Below are 17,707 nucleotides of genomic sequence, written 5' to 3'. Positions count from 1 at the left end.
AAACTACACATCTGTGACTGGCAAGGGAAACAAACAGTCCATAAAATATCAACCACTACTGGGTGGTTTTTGCAATAAAAGGTACATCACCATCAGAATGAAAATGGTCTAGAAAGTCAAAAACATAATACAGGTTAGTTTCTAGGGCCACAATGGTGTAGCCAGAACCAGCTGATTAGAGTGCAACAGCAACATCACAACCAGAAGAAGTGCCAACATCAATGAGGCACCACTGATAGCTCTGAGAGAAAGGTCAAAGATCCAATATACAATCTGCTAGGAGTAGGCAGTGGTCATGCCCCCCTATGCAATTGGTTTCTCTTATCCCAAGACAAATGGGTAAACTTTTGGCAGGAGTTGTAAATCTGACACATAGTGCTATCCTTTGTGTCAGACACAGAGTCCTTCACTTTCTGCTCAGTTGATGATGGTTGACATGCCATCATATCTAATACAATGATGAATACAGACAACATGGGTATGGACAGCATGGCCTCAATCAGAAACTTCATTCTAGTAAACTTCATCAGAAAACAAATCCTTACTGTGGACACCTTCATGAGTGATACAAATGGTTTGATCAGTATGTATAATTTATTTGTATAATTCATAGGTTTAAAAAGAACTATCATCAATCTGCAAGTCTGGAGTTTTCCAAGTGGCAGACCAAAGAGCTATGCCATTGGCAACAGGCAAAAGTCAGTAAAAACAAGTTTCATCAAGAGTACTGGCCAGAGCTTTAAGAACAGCCTTGAGTTCTGCCCAATGAACAGAGCAATCATACCCATTTTCAGTCTGCCTAGCTAGTGCACAGGCTGAACAGATTCAGAACTAAGCAAACATAATCATCTTTCTGCCTGGCTGAACCATCAGTGAACTAGGCCCAGGTTTAGAATAAAATTTCTATGAATTGAGGTCTCCGTTGTGCCAGTGGCTTTGCTTAAAACAAAGGGGGAAATAAAGTTTCCTCCAAAGAGACTGAGCCATAGACATTAAGCACTCCATCTCTCAGGCAAACCAAGGTTCCTAGCAAATTTGTTTTTTGCCCCAGAAGCTGCAAATTTGCATCCTTTCATGCTCTAAAGTAAGTACACACATCCAAAACTCTTGTCTGAAGGGGGAATGAACCTCCTGCTCAGACCCAACACATCTTAGTAGTAGTAGTTACAATGGGGAGAGCCTGAGGCTAACCTTCAGAATGGTCAAAAAAGTCCTGCCCAGGCCTGTGGCTCAGCAGTAGAGTGATGGCCGAGCACATGCGTGGCCCTGGGTTAGATCCTCAGCACCACATAAAAATAAATAAATAAAATAAAGGTATTGTGTCCAATAAAAAAAAAATAAAAACAATAAATATTTTTTTTAAAAAGTCCTGCCCACCCAAAAGAATTAGTAACAACCAGAGAAATGTTCAGACAGCCATATTCAACCCAACTTCTTAGAATTTAGTGTGCAACTACCTCCCCACTAACAGACAATAGAGAACAAAGAACAATTTGGTCACATGTTTCTACTAATTCCCATGAGATTCACCAAATTCTGTTAACTAAGCTATAAGTTCTTCATCTTTCTTCTTCCAAAATGTCATGTCTGTCAACATTCCATCCTTGTCACCAAAACTGTTAAAAACTGCAAAGGATCTGAGATTTGTCCTACTTGCAAGCTAACAATTTTGCCTGCCAGTTTCATATGTGCTGGCTAAAAACACTAACTCCTAGGTCAAGAACAATGAACTTAATTATTCAGAGTAATATCCTAGAATAACAGCATTTTCTTGCACTGATTCTCCAATTCCATTTCCCACAGAATGCCACAAAGTAGGCTGATACCTTCACATGCAGTGGAATGCATTACAGAAAAGGAACTCAGAACCTAGAGAACTCAACTCTTTTATAATGGAAAGTATGTGTGCCTGCCCTTCTTTCCAGAGGGAGATATTATCTCTATTTTCCAAAGCTTTTCAATAGGGACATGCTTGAAAAAGAAACAAAGGTAATCAATGCCTCTGCTCAACAAGCTATGCAAAAAAACATGGAGAATTATGTCACTATATCCCAATGCAGGATCACTATAAAGGTTATATATTAAGTACCTTGCACGGCTATCTGAAACATGTAAAGGAACTCAAAGCTATTAAACTTAAAATATGACTCCTCAATTATGTCTCCACCTCACTTTAAGGAGATGCCAAAAGATACATTTAAATTGACTTTAAAAAATAATTCAATAACTTCTGTCCATTGGGGGAAAAGAAGGCAAGAGAGCCAGCAGGGATCAAGATAAAAAGATTCCTCTCAGTAACACACTTGTATTATAGTAGTTACCATTAAAGAATCCAGAGAATCAAAGGTGAGTTGCAAAGAAAAAGAAAGTGACTCAAACCTAACTCTAAAGCCATTAAGGTACACAAACTGAAAATTCTCCTTCCTTTACTACAGCTTGACATCTCATCCTTTCTATCTCAATAATTTCTCTATAACCATAAATAAAGGCAGGTTCTGTTAATTTAACTAGACTACTTTTTGAAATTAGGTGTCAAGCTCATTGCAAAACCTATGATTAGTGATTAATATGGTGAACAATTTTGATTTAAGATTAAAATGTCTGCCTTAAAAAACAATTGGAGGGATGGGGTATAACTGAATAGTAGAACATGTTCAAATCCTAGCACTAGGGAAAAAAAAAAAAAAGTTGAAAGTGAAACCATAATCAAGAAGAGTTACTGACACAACAATTCAGTAATAATATTAAAACTTTTACAAAGTTCTTGGACTCAAGTCTGACATTTTACCATATTATCTGAGGCCCTTCATAAAATCTAAATCAAGTCACTATATTCAGATCACTTGGAAGTTATAATCCTCAATGTAATATAACAAAGTTTTATTCTCTCAAAGGCAGAGAGAATGATTTTGATTATTCAAAATCATATCCGTAAATAGTAGATACTTAAAAACATAAAAATTTAACCAGGTGTGGTGACACACACCTGTAATCCCAGCAACTCAGAAGCTTGAGATAAGGGGATCCCAGGTTCAAAGCCAGCCACAGCAACTTAGTAAGACCCTGTCTCAAAAAATAAAATAAAATAAAGGGATGGTGATATGGCTCAATAGTTAAGCACCTCTAGGTTAAATCCCCAATAACAATATACATATTTTACATATTATATATATATATATATATATATATATATATATATATATATATATATATCCTATTTGTGCCATAACTAAATTAACTGCTGTATACTAATAAATATTCACTGAGCACTTATTACTAAACACTATAGGAACAAATGGTTAAGAGCTAAGTAGTTGTTCCCCCAAAGAGCTTACATTATGGGAAAGAACAGGGAAACTGATCAAAGACGATCTCACATGGCTCAAAAAAAAGAGAAACAAGTACAAGATACGGAAGAAGAAATTATTAAACCAACTGGACATAGGGTACAAATGTTTATAAGCAAAAGGTAGGCAGCAGATTTTGAAAGATGAATATAAATTTTCCAAAGGGACACAAAAATTAAGGATCCAAAGACACAGAGTCATGAAACAGCCAAAGCATCAAGTATATACTGAAATATTTCATTTTTCTAAGTCACAGACATGGAACAGTACTTAAGATCACAAAATCAAAGAATTACAGGAATGGATAGAATTCCAAAAGTCACCTAGATCAGTGGTTTTCAAGTATAGTCCTGAGATCAGCAGCCCTAGCATAATCTGGGAATATGGTAAAAATCCAAACTACATATCCTTAGATCAACAGAATTATCATAATCTAGGAATGTGGTAAAAATCCAAATTGCAGATCCTACCTCAGACCCAGTGAATCAAAAATATTGGGGTAGAGGTCCAGCAACCTATGGTATAACAAACCCTCCAAATTATTCTGATGCAAGCTAAACTTTGAGAACAACTGATTTAGATCAAATTTTTTTAGCCCTATCAACATTCAGGAACAGATAACTCTTCATTGTGGGTGGAAAGATATTCTGAGCATTACAAAATGTTTAACAGCATCCTTGGTCTCTATTCACTAAATGCCAGTAGCACCCTCCAGCTATGACAGCCAAAAAAATAAAAAGGATCTCTAGACATTGCCTAATGTTGGCAGGAGGAGGGAATACAGAAATCACCACTGTTTTAGATCAATAAACTTTCTATAAGGGATATAGTAAATATTTTCACCTTCAGAGGCCACACAGCTACCCAACTCTGCTACTGAGGACAAACTGGCCAGAGACAACATGTAAACAAATATGAGTGACTATGTTCAATAAAACTTTATTTACAAAAACAGGTAGTGGTTTGGCCCTCAGGCTGTAGTTCGTTGATTCCTAATCTAAATCAATTACCTGAATTACAATTAAATGTCCTTAACCCCACTGCTGCCAAGTTAACTGTCCAGACTTTATTTGGCCTGATCTAGTCCACTTTTAACATATACAGGACTCTAGACAGATCTGCATTCTATTTATTAAATATACTCTGAGAATCATACCCAAAACAAAACAAAACACTACAGTTCCAGCAAATTTATGTTAAATTCAATGCTCTAACAATTGCCTCCTATGGAGGTGTAACCATATACTGCAACCTGGGAGGCACTGCGAAGTTACTAAAACCTAGAAAGAAAAATAATGGTTTCATTGGGGAAAGGGGAAAGTCAGGAATAACTTTTATCCTAAGGGGCCAACTTTTTTAGGCTTATAGGTCATATAGTCTTTTTCTCAATTACTCAAATATCACTACAGCAAGAAAGAAAACAGAGGCAAACCAATGCATGTTAACTATATTCTAACCAATATTTACTTACAAAAACAAGCAGTCAGCCTTCAAAATATAGTCTGCTAACTCCTGATCTAAAGGAATCATAAAACAACTCAAGCAAACAACAGGCATCAACCTAATCATGCTGAGCAAATATAGAAGAGACTCTGTTCATTCCATGGCTTTTCAACTGCCTATGGTATAGCAGCATGGCACTAAGTGGTAGACTGGGAACTACCAAAGTGCCAGCTTTCCTACACATCTACTACATGTAAGGCATCTTTGGGGTGGGGGTGGAGTCTTGCTATATTGCCAAGGCTGGTCTCAAACAAGTGAGCTCAAATGATCAACTCTCCCAAATGGCTAGTACTACAGGTGTACACCACAACACCTGACTTGTTATTTCATATATGTATATAATATACATATATTATATATATATATATATATCATATGTATCATATATATATAAAGATATATATGTGTGTGCATGCATGTATGTGTGTGTATGTATATAAATGTAAATATTTAAGTTTATATACATATATAAGTTTCCTCGTTTGGAGAAATTTCTGAATAGCAGATCTGTTTTCCTCAAAAACTTCAAGCTATCTGACAAATTAGCTAGAAAATGAACACTCTTACGTGTACATGGATAAAATTTTTATTCCAAACCAAACCATGACCTTGGACAAGTCGGCTCCTTTTCTCTGGAATCTCAATTTCCACAAAAGAAAAAATGACAAGCTTCGAACAGATAACCTCTGAAGTTCCCTTAAAGCATACATCTTAAAATTGTCAAAAATGAAAGTAACAGCTAGAATGTGTTGTTTCTACATCAGACATCTGTTCTAATCATTTTACATGTGTTAACTCATTTTGCATATTCAGAAACTGAGGCAAAGAGGTGTGAAGTGACTAGCCAAAGACTGCAAGATGAGTAGCAGAACTATGATTTTTTATTTTTTTTTTAGTTGTAGATGGACACAATAATTTTATTTGATTCATTTTTATATGGTGCTGAGGATCGAACCCAGTGCTTCACGCGTGTTAGGCAAGCGTTCTACAACTAAGCCACAACTCCAACCCAGAACTATGATTTAAATCCAAGTGGTCTGGATAAGCCAAAGTCACATCCTTAACCACAAACTATTAAACTTCATTCTACATGCCAAAACTTTATTTCCCCAACAGCCTACAATCCAAATCTAAAACAACATGAATTGTCCCTCTACGAGAGGACAGAGGAGAAAGAAAAAAAGGATGGATACAAAACTGTTTGTGGTCACAGAACTCAATCTCTTATACATTCCTTTCAGGAATGCAAAATGTCCCATGGATACTTAGTTTGATTCCCTAATCCACATATCACAAAGAATACCCATCTGCTTGGATTACTACCATTTCAGCTCACACAGTCTACCAGCCTCTTTTGCAGAAGATATCCCTTTGCATCAAAATAAAGAAGAAAGAAAGGAGAATCAAAACTTCATTTAGGGGCTGGGGTTGTGGCTCTGTGGTAGAGCACTTGTCTAGCATGTGTGAGGCACTGGGTTCAATCCTCAGCACCACATAAAAATAAATAAATAAAATAAAGTTACTGTGTCTATCTACAACTGAACATAAAATTTTAAAAACTTCATTTAGAAGAAGACAAAGTTATAAAGGGGCAGAAACTATGTTCAGTAGATAGGTGTCATGGAATACTATACTTCAAAAAGGAGCTCAGAGGCCAATGAAATCTTAAAACTGCATGGTAACTCTGGAGGCCGAGGGAGGAGTATCACAAGTTCAAGATCAGCCTCAAAAACTTAGCGAGGCCCAAAGCAACTTAGTGAGACCCTCTCAAAAAAAAAAAAAATTAAAAGGGCTGGGAATGTAGCTCAAAAATTACTAAATGGAGAAACAAAAGTGTGATATACTTATAGTTCTATATAGGAAATATAACTAAAAGTAACATCAAAATTGGGGCTGGGGATATAGCTAAGTTGGTAGAGTGCTTGCCTACCATGCACAAGGCCCGGGGTTCAATCCCCAGCACCACCAAAAAAAAAAAAAAAAAAAAGTAACATCAAAATCAAAGCCAAATTTGAGAAAAAAATAAAGAAATTCTTAATCTATGATCACTAAATCCAGAAAGAATACTTTTTAGCAAGGCAGACAGGGTTTTCTTTCTGAGAAAGTCTGAAACAAAATATTACTACTATTGGGAGTTGTTCTTTTTTTCTTCACTTGAGTAGCACTATGCTCTCTGTCTCTGTATTATCACCAACAGAGAAACAAAAATAGAAAAATATAAAACAAACTGTGATACTAATCTAAATGGATACTCCCCCTTTTTGTTCCCAAAGAAAAATGTTTTTTATATAATATATATATATATATATATATATATATATATGGGGGGGTAGTTGGTATTGAACTCAGGGACATTTTATCACTAAGTTACAACATCCCCAGTCCTTTTTATTTTGAGATAGGGTCTTGCTAAAAATTGGTGAGGCTGGCCTTGAACTTGCAATCCTCCTCCAATAGCCTCCTGAGTCACTGGAATTAAAGATGCGCCACCATAAAAGTTTATTTTGGAGCTATAAAATTTTATTTTAGAAAACAAATCACCATGACAGTAACCAAAAGGTTAAGGTGGGTGGAGAGAGGCTCATATTTGTGGTCAACCCAGAACCACATAAGAGATAACTAATATTACTGAAATTATCTGACAGCAACTGTGATTGTCTAGATAACTATTTTCACATCTATAAACAAACCAAATAGGGTTTCAAAGTTTGTTTGATTGAATGATTTTTGTAAAGGAAAAGAAAGAATAAAAATCAGTTGTTAAAGAATTCTACAATTACTAAAAGAACAAGATTTGGAACTTTCACTTGAATGCATCTCTGTTATAAAAACATTGAGGGGGGGGAGAATCTCATGATTAATCAATGCCTATCTGTTTTTTTAAACCCAGGAAATTTCTTTACACTCCCTCCTGGGAATAGCTAGGCAGAACTGTAGGTGTACTATTCTATTTATTCCTATACCAGTATCACACTGTGCTAACAACACTATGTATGTTTAAAGGTACATTTTGGTAAAATATTCCAAATTCTAAATTCATTAGCTCAGAGCTAACTTTAAAAATAATTTACTAAACAAGATGCTGGCATTCTCTCCATTCAAATTTTGGTGGTGCAGCCACTACAGATAACAGTATGGCAGTTCCTAAAAAACTAAAATTAGAATTATCATGTGATTCAGCAATTTTACTTCTGGGTATATACCCAAAAGAACTGAAAGCAGGAATTCAAACAAATGTCTATACATCAGTGTTCACAGCAGCATTCATAATATCCAGAAGGTGAGAATCTATGTCCATTGAAAATGTATGAATAAACAAAATGTGAAATATACAAACAATGGAACATTATTTAGCTATAAAAGGGAATAAAATTCTGACACATAACACAAATTTGATAAACCTTGAATATATTATAAGTGAAATAAGCCAGTCACAAAAGGATAAAGAGTATATGATTCCATTTATATAAGCTATCTAGAACAGTCAAATTCATGAAGAGGGAATAGAATAGTAGTTGCCAGGGGCCAGAGACAGGGAGGAATGGATACATAATTATAGTTTTATAGGATGAAAAGAGTTCTGAAGATGGTTGGTGGTCATGGTTACACTGCAATGTGAATGTACTTAATCCCATTTAAGACTTAAAGGAGCCTAATATGGCAAATTTTAGTACATATTTTACCACAATTAATTTTATTTATGGTTGAGACTGTAGTTCAGTGGTAAAGTGCCTGCCTAGCATGTACAAGGCCCTAAACTTGATCCCCAGCACTACAAAAAATAAAATATTTACTTAACTGGGATAATTTTCAGGAGGGGGCTGTTTGACTTGTACTAAGTTCCCCCACCTATACTATCCCTTTAAGTATGAGCTATAATCTTCCATCCACCTCTTATCACCACTTCTCCACTGATTTCAATAGAAGTCTTTTCTCTAGTGAGTTGAAATAGTCAAAAATAATACAAAATTCCTTCTCAAAAGATTTTACGGTTGTGGCACACCTGCAATCCCAGTGACTCAGGAGGCTAACGCAGGAGGACCACAAGTTCCAGGCCAGCTTCAGTCATTTAGCCAGGCCCTAAGCAACTTAGTAAGATCGTGTCTAAAACTAAAAAATAAAAAGGGCTGGGGATATAGCTCAAGTGGTAGAGCGCCCCTATTTTTAATCCCTACTACTACTATTAAAAAAGAAAAGAAAAAAAAGCTTTTCCATACTTAAACATTGTATTTATTAGAACCTATTGTCCAGCAATGATCAAAATTGAATTTTAAATCTAATCAAATTTTTGAATTATGTCTTTTCTACAAAGACACTGAACTCTCAAGTTATTACAAATTCTCAAATCATAAACAAAATATGAATTTGATATATTCATTTTTGTGTAGGGAAAATAATTTGTCCAGTTATAGAAGAAACTGATGTCATCCAATAATCTATATCCACTCTTGAGGGATTGTCTGAAGGTTCTAGAAAGGGAATGCTGCTATTCGTATACCCTTGGCCATACCTTTCACCCAAGTAGGGTCCTACTCTATATTCTCCTCTATAGAGGAAGGTTGTCCTCTTCAGCAGCTTTGGGATGCACAAGGAGTGGTGAGGAAGGATGGGGACATCCACGTAGCCAGCCAGATCAGCTGAATCAACCCTGATGATCAATAGGGTGACAGATGTTGCAGCCAGATCACCTTCACATCCTACACCCAAGTCTTTAAGTATAATCTTTAAAATAAATTACCTGGTTTTCATATAACTGGATAAATGCTTTTTTTAATATTTATTTTTTAGTTTTAGGTGGACACAATATCTTTATTTTGTTTTTATGTGGTGCTGAGAATTGAACCCATTGCTTCACACATGCTAGGTGAGCGCACTACCACTTGAGCCACATCCCCAGCCCCATAAATGCTTATTTTTAAAAGTCAGTCCTGAAAAAACATACTATATAAAAAATAGGAAGTATAATCAATTTTAAAGTAAGACTACAAAAGCAAACTTATCTGGCATCTTGATTTCTAAGAGGATTACAGGTTCCTAAATATACAAAAGGTTAATGTGTTTAACATGTATATAGCTTTCTAAATAGCTTTTTATTCTATCAATAATATCTTCTTAGCTATTTGACAATATAACATTCCCATTTGGTAAACAACCATTCACAGCACATGCCGTTAAGTTTTTTTTTTGTTGTTTTTTCATTAATAAACAATAATGCACAGCATTTTCCTTGGCCAATAGGACCATTCCAGTAAAGAAAATCTTCTTCAAATTTATTGAGATCAAAATAATCATGACCAAAACTCCAGATACTTATCAGAAAAATATTAACTTTGCCTCTTAGAGTAAGAACCTGGGCTGGGGATATAACTCAGTGGTAAAGCTCTTACACAGCATGCTTAAGGCCCTGGATTCAAATTTTCACACCACAAAAAAAGGGGGGGGGCAGGGATGCAAGCTTGAAATTTCAGCACAAAGGAGGCTGAAGCAGGAGGATCTCAAATTCAAGGCCAGCTTCAGCAACTTAGGGAAGTGGTAAGCACCTAGCAAGAACCTGTCTCAAAATAAAAAATAAAAAAGGCTAGAGACATGGTTCAGTGATTAAGCACCCCTGGATTCAATAACTGGTACCTCCATCCCCCCCCCCAAAAAAAAAACTAAATTTCCAGTTTTTTAGTCAATGTAAGATTAAACAGTAAGCAAAATAATTGTCACAAATAATAAAATTGAAAGCAGCAACAAATTATTAGAGGTAAAAAGTTTGGTGAAATCAAAATAAAGTTATAATTACCTTAGGGCTTTTAACAAAGTAAACTGCTCTTTTTGTTGACCAAAGACTTTCCCATCAGAACACAACAGTTTTATAACAGGATAAAACTATACCCAGAAATATAGAGTTCTTTTTCACACAATGCATACCACAATAAAGACTGAACTGAAGGATTTAAAACAAAAAAGCAAAACCAAAAAAAATGATGAAAGATTTAGGCAAGCAAAAGACCTCAGGCCATTCCTAAACCTACAAAACAACAAAATCTTGTAGTCAACTTATTTTAAGATTTTTCCTTTCCCTAGTCTTGTGAGTATAATATAAAGAAAATGTAGCTACTTGAACATTCCCAGCACATCACATACCACAGAGTAACCAAAAAAACAAACTCTGGAAATGATCAAAACGGTCACCAGAACATGAAGTTGTAAAAATAAAGAATAATAAGGGGGTCGGGGGTGGAGAAGAAGCCCAAGAAAAGCTCAGTGAGGAAAATGATGCCTACAATGCTAGTGTTGGATCACAGCAACAAAAGTCTGACTATGCTTGACAATACCTTCTAAGTTAATGTCAAAATGGATAAAAACACTAAAATATTTTCTTCACCAAACAGCAAAAGACAAAGTTAACATTCAAAGAGTATCACTTCTAACTCCAATTATCTCCTGATGCATACAGCTCTAATTTGAAAGGGCCTCCTAAGATACTTACGTGCCAGTGTCACTATTGCGGGGAATAACCTTTACTTATCTTTTAAGTTATTCCTGGAGACAGTACACCAACCAAGCATTTAAATCTGTAGGGGAGGGGGAGCCGCAACATATGAATTGGTTATTAAGCACGTGAAATCACTGTAGAGAATACAATGAAATACAGACTACTGTCTCTTCCTTATCTTCTTACCCTCCAAAGATTCCAGTAAGGCACTCAAAGTCTCAAATGTTTATTTCTCTTTGAAAAGGACTAGAATGCCCAGCTACTCTCACCACCACCTCCTCATCATTCTGTTTTATTCTTCCCTTAATACAATACACCACACCCATAACACACACTACACACAAACACACACACAAACACACTCACACACACACACGCACACATTCCAAACATCCCAAGCTCCTCATGGAACAACCCAAACACCTCATACTTAATGGCCCCTCACTTAATACCCCCAAATTTTACACATTCCTTATGTGATAAACACTCCACACATAGTAACCCAAAATTCATAGCCTCCAACCTAAAAATCTCATTCAATCCGTACTTAATACATTCTACACACACCCACAGAGCAAATGAATTATGCTTCCCCACGGCTTACGATTCACAAAACACACACACACACACACACACACCACGTCCCACATAAAAGCCTCAACTACACACCACTGCAGTACTCAACCAAACGCTGGGAAGAGGCCACCCTTCAGATACCCGGAATTCAGGAGGCTGGAAGAGGGAGGAGAATCAGGCCAAATACCTCACCTGAAAATCCGCCAGGATCATCTCCCGGTCCATGTTGGACGCCATGGCGGCCGCCGAGTACCGCGGCTCCGGGAGCGAAGCGCGCACCTGGGAGGGAGACGGCGCCTCCTGCGGCCGTCTCCGCCGCCGCCGCCGCCGCCGCCGCCGGGCGCCGAGGGGCTGGCGGGCGAGCCGGCGGGCGGGCCCGCGGGCCGGCGGGCGGGGCAGCGCGGGAGGCGCTAGGTGCTCATGCACTCGGTAACCTTCAGGCGCCCCAGCAGCCTGCCAGGGCCCCACGGAGCCCGCACCGCAGCCGCCCCAACAGGGAGGTTGGATTGATTGAGGATCAGGTCTTACTGTCGCAGGCCAGGATGAGGGCAGGTTGCGACAGCGCGCAGCCGGCACCCTTCAGCCACGACAAGACCGGCGGGGGCGGGGAAACGAAGCTAACAAGCAGGCGGGCGAACGCCACGGCCGCCTCCGCCTCCTCCGCTTCCTCCCTGGCCGCCGCCTCCGCCCCTGGTTGGCCAGTGCCAGAGCTGTCGCACATTTTGCCTGTCATCAAGGTCGCAAAGCGCCGCTTTGCGGCTATCACGTGACCGCCCTCCTGTCAAGCGCTGGGAGCGCGACTACCGGGAGGAGATGCCTACCCGCGCAGCGCAGACGCCAACCAGCAACTGCGGGAGCTGGAAGTCCCGCAACGGGTTATTCCGGTTTGGGCTTAAGCTAAGGCCTGGGGGTACTGCCTCCAGCTGTCTGGGGCGGGGATCAGAGTCTTCGCCTCACGTGGTTAGTCACACACCTACAGCGTCTCAACAACTCAACACATTCTCACAACCCGTCGAACTAGCATTTCACAAATGTACATTTTAAGTTTCACCAAAATACAGCTTCATATGCAGTCCCTAATCGTCAACCTGACAGTGAAAACCCGCTAACACTGTCACATATATTCTCAAGCCTCTTGGTCTGCATCCTCAGTCTCTCAGTACCACAGAAGTACCCAAACTCCTTCTAACATATACGTGGGGGAGGCCTGGAAGCTGAGAGAGTCTTCAGAATCTCGACCTCAAAAAGAGGCTGAGCATTTTTAAATTGGTAGTTATAAGAAATAAAATCGTGGGCTGGGGTTGTGGCTCGGCGGTAGAGCGCTGGCCTAGCACATGCGAGGCCCTGGGTTCGAACCTCAGCGCCACATAAAAATAAGTAAATAAAAAGAAAGGTATTGTGTCCGACTATCACTAAAAAATAAATATTTAAAAAAAAATAAAATTGACTTATGTTGTGATCACATCTATTGTTTCCAGTTTTGAAAGTATTCAGGTCTTATTAAAATATTCTTACAAATAAAGAAACTAGATTACTCATCAATTCCTGAAAGTTTCAAGCTTTGGTCAGAAATTTACAGCCTTTGTACCTAAACAAGCCAAAAAAAAAAAAAAATGTACAATGAACAGCGGCAGTTTATAATTGCCATCCAGACTAGAGGAAGGGTGACAGTGGAGTATGTTCAACTTTGACTTGGGAAAATATTAGCTTCTGGACTGTAATGGGCCATTTGTATGCTTTGTAAAGTATGTAAACACCATAAAATGTGAAGTGAGATTGCTGATTTTATGTAGTACATCTAAAATAGAAACTAATGAAATTACCATATGAAATCTAGGCCTAAGCTTTTTAAATTGGAAATGTATCCTTGAAAAATCAGAAATCCAAATTAAATGTTCAGTTTTTTGAATACAAAGAAGTATGCTAAGTTGTTTTAAGATCTAGATTTACTGGGGGTGTAGCTCTGTGGTAAGAGTGCTTGCCTACCATGAGTGGGTTCCTGCATTGGATCCCCAGTACATTTATATATTTTATTCCCTGAAAAGAAATTCTAAAATTCAGTACAAATATAAATTATGAGGGCTGAAGTTGTAGCTCAGTGGTAGAGCTCTTGCTTAGCATATGTGAGGCACTGGGTTGGATTCTCGGCACTGCCATATAAATAAATAAATAAATAACTATACATCAACAACTAAACACATTTAAGATATATATATATAAGATATATATACATATATAAAAATCATGAAGTGAAACAGTGCCAACAATATAAGTAAGGCTAAAAACAGTTGCCCCACTGGCATAAGTCACCCTAGGTAGGAAGGTGAATAATTGTTTCTATTTATATGGTCCAGATAAATACAGCCGTAAAACATTGTGGGGATTCCTCTATATATTATGTGACTGTACCTCAGAACCTATCCAAATACTGTGCTACTCTCTTTATTCCTCCCTTCTTTCCATCTGGAAATTAAAACAATATAATGTAGAAAGATGGAAGAATATCCTATACATTCAGGCAGACTTTTAGTACTGATTTCCCAAATAATTAACTGTAGGAAGTTGGATAAGTTTCTTAAGGCTCTCTGACTTCAGCTTTTAAGAGGACTGTTTCAGGTGGTAAATGAGAAAATAATTTTATGAAAATGTATAGAAAATATTAAATCTTTTTATAAAGCTAACATATTTCATAGATTTCCTGGGTTTGAGATTTAACTCTGCTCCTTCACAAAACCCCTCTGAATCTGTTTATCTCTAAAGAAAACTTATAGACTATGTTTTATAAGGGACTAAGGAACTTATATAGAGTGATTTTAAATGCTTATGAAAACTCCTCATAAACCTTAAAACTTTCCTAACATATTAGTTGTTGTTATCCTATATGCCAATTCCTAAATGCTTTTCTGAGGGTCCACTCCTTTAATAAAACTTAAGCCAATAAGGATCCCTATCATGGTTTTTAGTATCTTTACAACACAGTTTAGTGCTCTAGTGAATTCTGCGTTTTTTCCTTAATTGTTTCATTTATGTATGTTTTCTCTCTTCCCAAATGTTGAAAGTTTCTTGAAATAATAAGCCACTTCATTCCATGTGTTTTGCTTTATTTTTGCTTTTCTGGTACTAGGAATTGAACATCAGGGTACTCTGTTACTAAGCTACATCCTCAGCCTTTTTATATTTTATTTTGAGACAGGGCCTCATTACATTGCTGAGGCTGTCCTTGAACTTGCAATCCTCCTGCGTAGCTGGGATTAAGTTATGTACCACCATGCCCAGTTTATGGGTTTGTATATTCACCATATTTCATGTGTAACAGAGTCTTGGGTAGATAGTCAATAATTTTGAATTTATTATTTTTATTGTGTCTAGTATGTACAGGTACATTACACACCTTATTTCTTATTTAATTTAATCCTCACCAAAAAAAAAAAACACTTAACAGAATAAAAAGCTGCTCTGAGAGTTTAAGAATTTGCCTAAATTCATGCTACAAAGTGATAAACCTAGGATTCAAGAATAGGTTAAAACCAATATTCTCTCCACTTACCCTGACCCCTCCCTACAGTATCACCCTCAATGTTGCTAAGTTTAAACAGTTCCTGAAAAGACAAGTTCTTCGCTATTACCAATGGTTGGAAAACAGCATCCAAAGTAACTATCCACTACAGAGGAAAGGAAAGAAAAACAAATGTTGAATTAAGAGGAAGAAAAAACAATTTATTTTCTATTTCTTCAAAATTCCTTCCTTGAGGAGAACTTCTTTGCTCATAAACATGAACAATGAAAAATAATTTTAATCTACCTATTTTTATTTACCAATCTCATAGTTGGTCTACTGCAATATTATGTGGAGCTCAAACACATCTTTTTCTAGAATTTCCATGTTCTTTGATCTTATTATTACTATTTTAAAAGGAATTTTTTACTTCATCTTTCTTCCAAATATAAACAATAAGCCTTATTTTTAGTTGCTTTACTAAATTTTTGTTTTAAATCACTTTGGATTAATAGAAAAGTTTCAAAATAATACTGAATATTACTGCATGTTTTTCCATCTTCCCCTAATGTTTCTATCTTATATAATATGGTACATGTATCAAAACTAAGAAATTAATATTGCTAGAATTCTATTAATTCCAGAGAATCTATTTGGATTTTTATACTCATATCTTTTACCTATTCCAAGACCTAATCTAGAATACCACAGTACATTTAATCATTGTATCTTTATAGTTCTTCCAATCTGTGACAGTTTCTCAGTCAAGCTTTTAAAGATCAGAAACTTCATAGAATGTCCCTCAATTTGAGTTTGCTAATGCTTCCTCAGAACTGTTTATGGATTTTTGAGGAAAAATACTACAGAAGTGATGTGTCCTTCTCTTCGCCTCATAACAAGGCCACGTGTTACCAAAATGACTTACTACTGGTGGTATTAACTTTGATCCTTTAAGATAACCAAATTTTTTAAACAATATTTCTTACTTATAGTGTAATTCACAAGACAAATGCTACTACAGTCTTAGACCCATACTTAAGTAAATAAACATGTATTTCATCTAGTGATTGCATGTTTTTTAAGAATCCAGTGTTAATTCTAGACTCATAAGTAAAGAAAATCTGTAAGACATAAGATTTAGGGCCTAAGATCTTAGTTCAAACACTATGTCCACTACCTGCAGACTTTAAATCACAATATATCATTCTTAATTCCCTCATCTGAAAAATGGGAATAATTATATATACCTCACAGAGTTGTCAAAATTAAATAACATGTATCATATTTCATCATCATAAAACACTATCCAAATACTAATTGTTGCTATTATGCTTAAGCTTTTGAGTTACTTACTGTGCTTTTTTTCCCCCTTACTTTACAAAAGGACTTTCTTAAGTCGTATAAGTACCCAGATGAAAAAGCCTACTGAATCTCAGAAATAAAATGTCAAAGCCACAAGTAAAAGTCATAATAAGGCTCCCTGCCACTGCTGGTCTGCTTTCCACCTCTGTTTATCTATAAATACGAAAAAGAGAAAGATTTTGAGACCAGGTTAAGAAATTATAGCCGGAAGTGATGTTGCAGGTTGTAATCCCAGGGCTTGGGAAGCTGAGACCTGAGAATCATAAATTCAAGATCAAGCCTCAGCAATTTAGCCAGGCCCTAAGCAACTAGTGAGATCCTTTCTTAAAATAAAAAATAACAAAAAGGAATGTAGCTCAGTGGTAAAGTGCCCCTGGGTTAAATCCCCAGTGCCACCCCCCTACACCAAAAAAAGAAGGAGGAGGAGGAGGAGGAGGAGGAGGAGGAGGAGGAGGAGGAGGAGGAAGAAATTTTAAGTATCTCATACATATTGTCAAAAGCTAATCATTCGGAAACCATGTATATTTGAGTCAATGAGGGAAATGTACAGAAAAGTTTGGCTAAATCATATTCTATAATTCCTTTAAAATGATTCTAAACTACTAAAGAAAGAAGTTCCCACGATTGTTAGTACTTAATATCCAACTAGAAAGTCTATATTTTAGTATTTGAGGGACATATCATTACTATGTTAAAAAAGAAAACACTACTCTCAATATAATAGAATACTGTGTGTTTCATGTTAGAATATAAGCTTATTGAAGGCAGAAATATTCTTGAATCTATTTCTGTGAACTAGCACTCAATATATGTTGTATTTTCATTGGCAATACTTATAATGCTCACTTATGCTCTCTAAACTAGACTAACCTCTGTGCTGCCAGTTCTGGTATACACATAAGGCAGAGTAAACATACACTTTAGGGGTCCAGCAAACTC

The 17,707-nt window shown here is 36.8% G+C and overlaps 1 protein-coding gene across 1 annotated transcript in view; it reads right to left on the bottom strand.

Moving 5' to 3' along the window:
- Nucleotides 1-12,489, bottom strand: part of FAF1 (Fas associated factor 1) — a 401,623-nt gene extending 389,134 nt beyond the window's left edge. Inside the window, exon 1 of the mRNA XM_081307503.1 lies at nt 12,103-12,489. Within this exon, the coding sequence (XP_081163629.1) occupies nt 12,103-12,147 (45 nt within the window). The 5' untranslated portion in view covers nt 12,148-12,489. The remainder of the gene's footprint in view (nt 1-12,102) is intronic.
- Nucleotides 12,490-17,707: the final 5,218 nt, after the last annotated feature.

This window comes from Spermophilus citellus, assembly GCF_964194105.1.
Source record: "Spermophilus citellus genome assembly, chromosome: 9".
Taxonomy (NCBI): Eukaryota; Metazoa; Chordata; class Mammalia; order Rodentia; family Sciuridae; genus Spermophilus; species Spermophilus citellus.
This window is presented reverse-complemented; position numbering and strand designations above follow the sequence as displayed.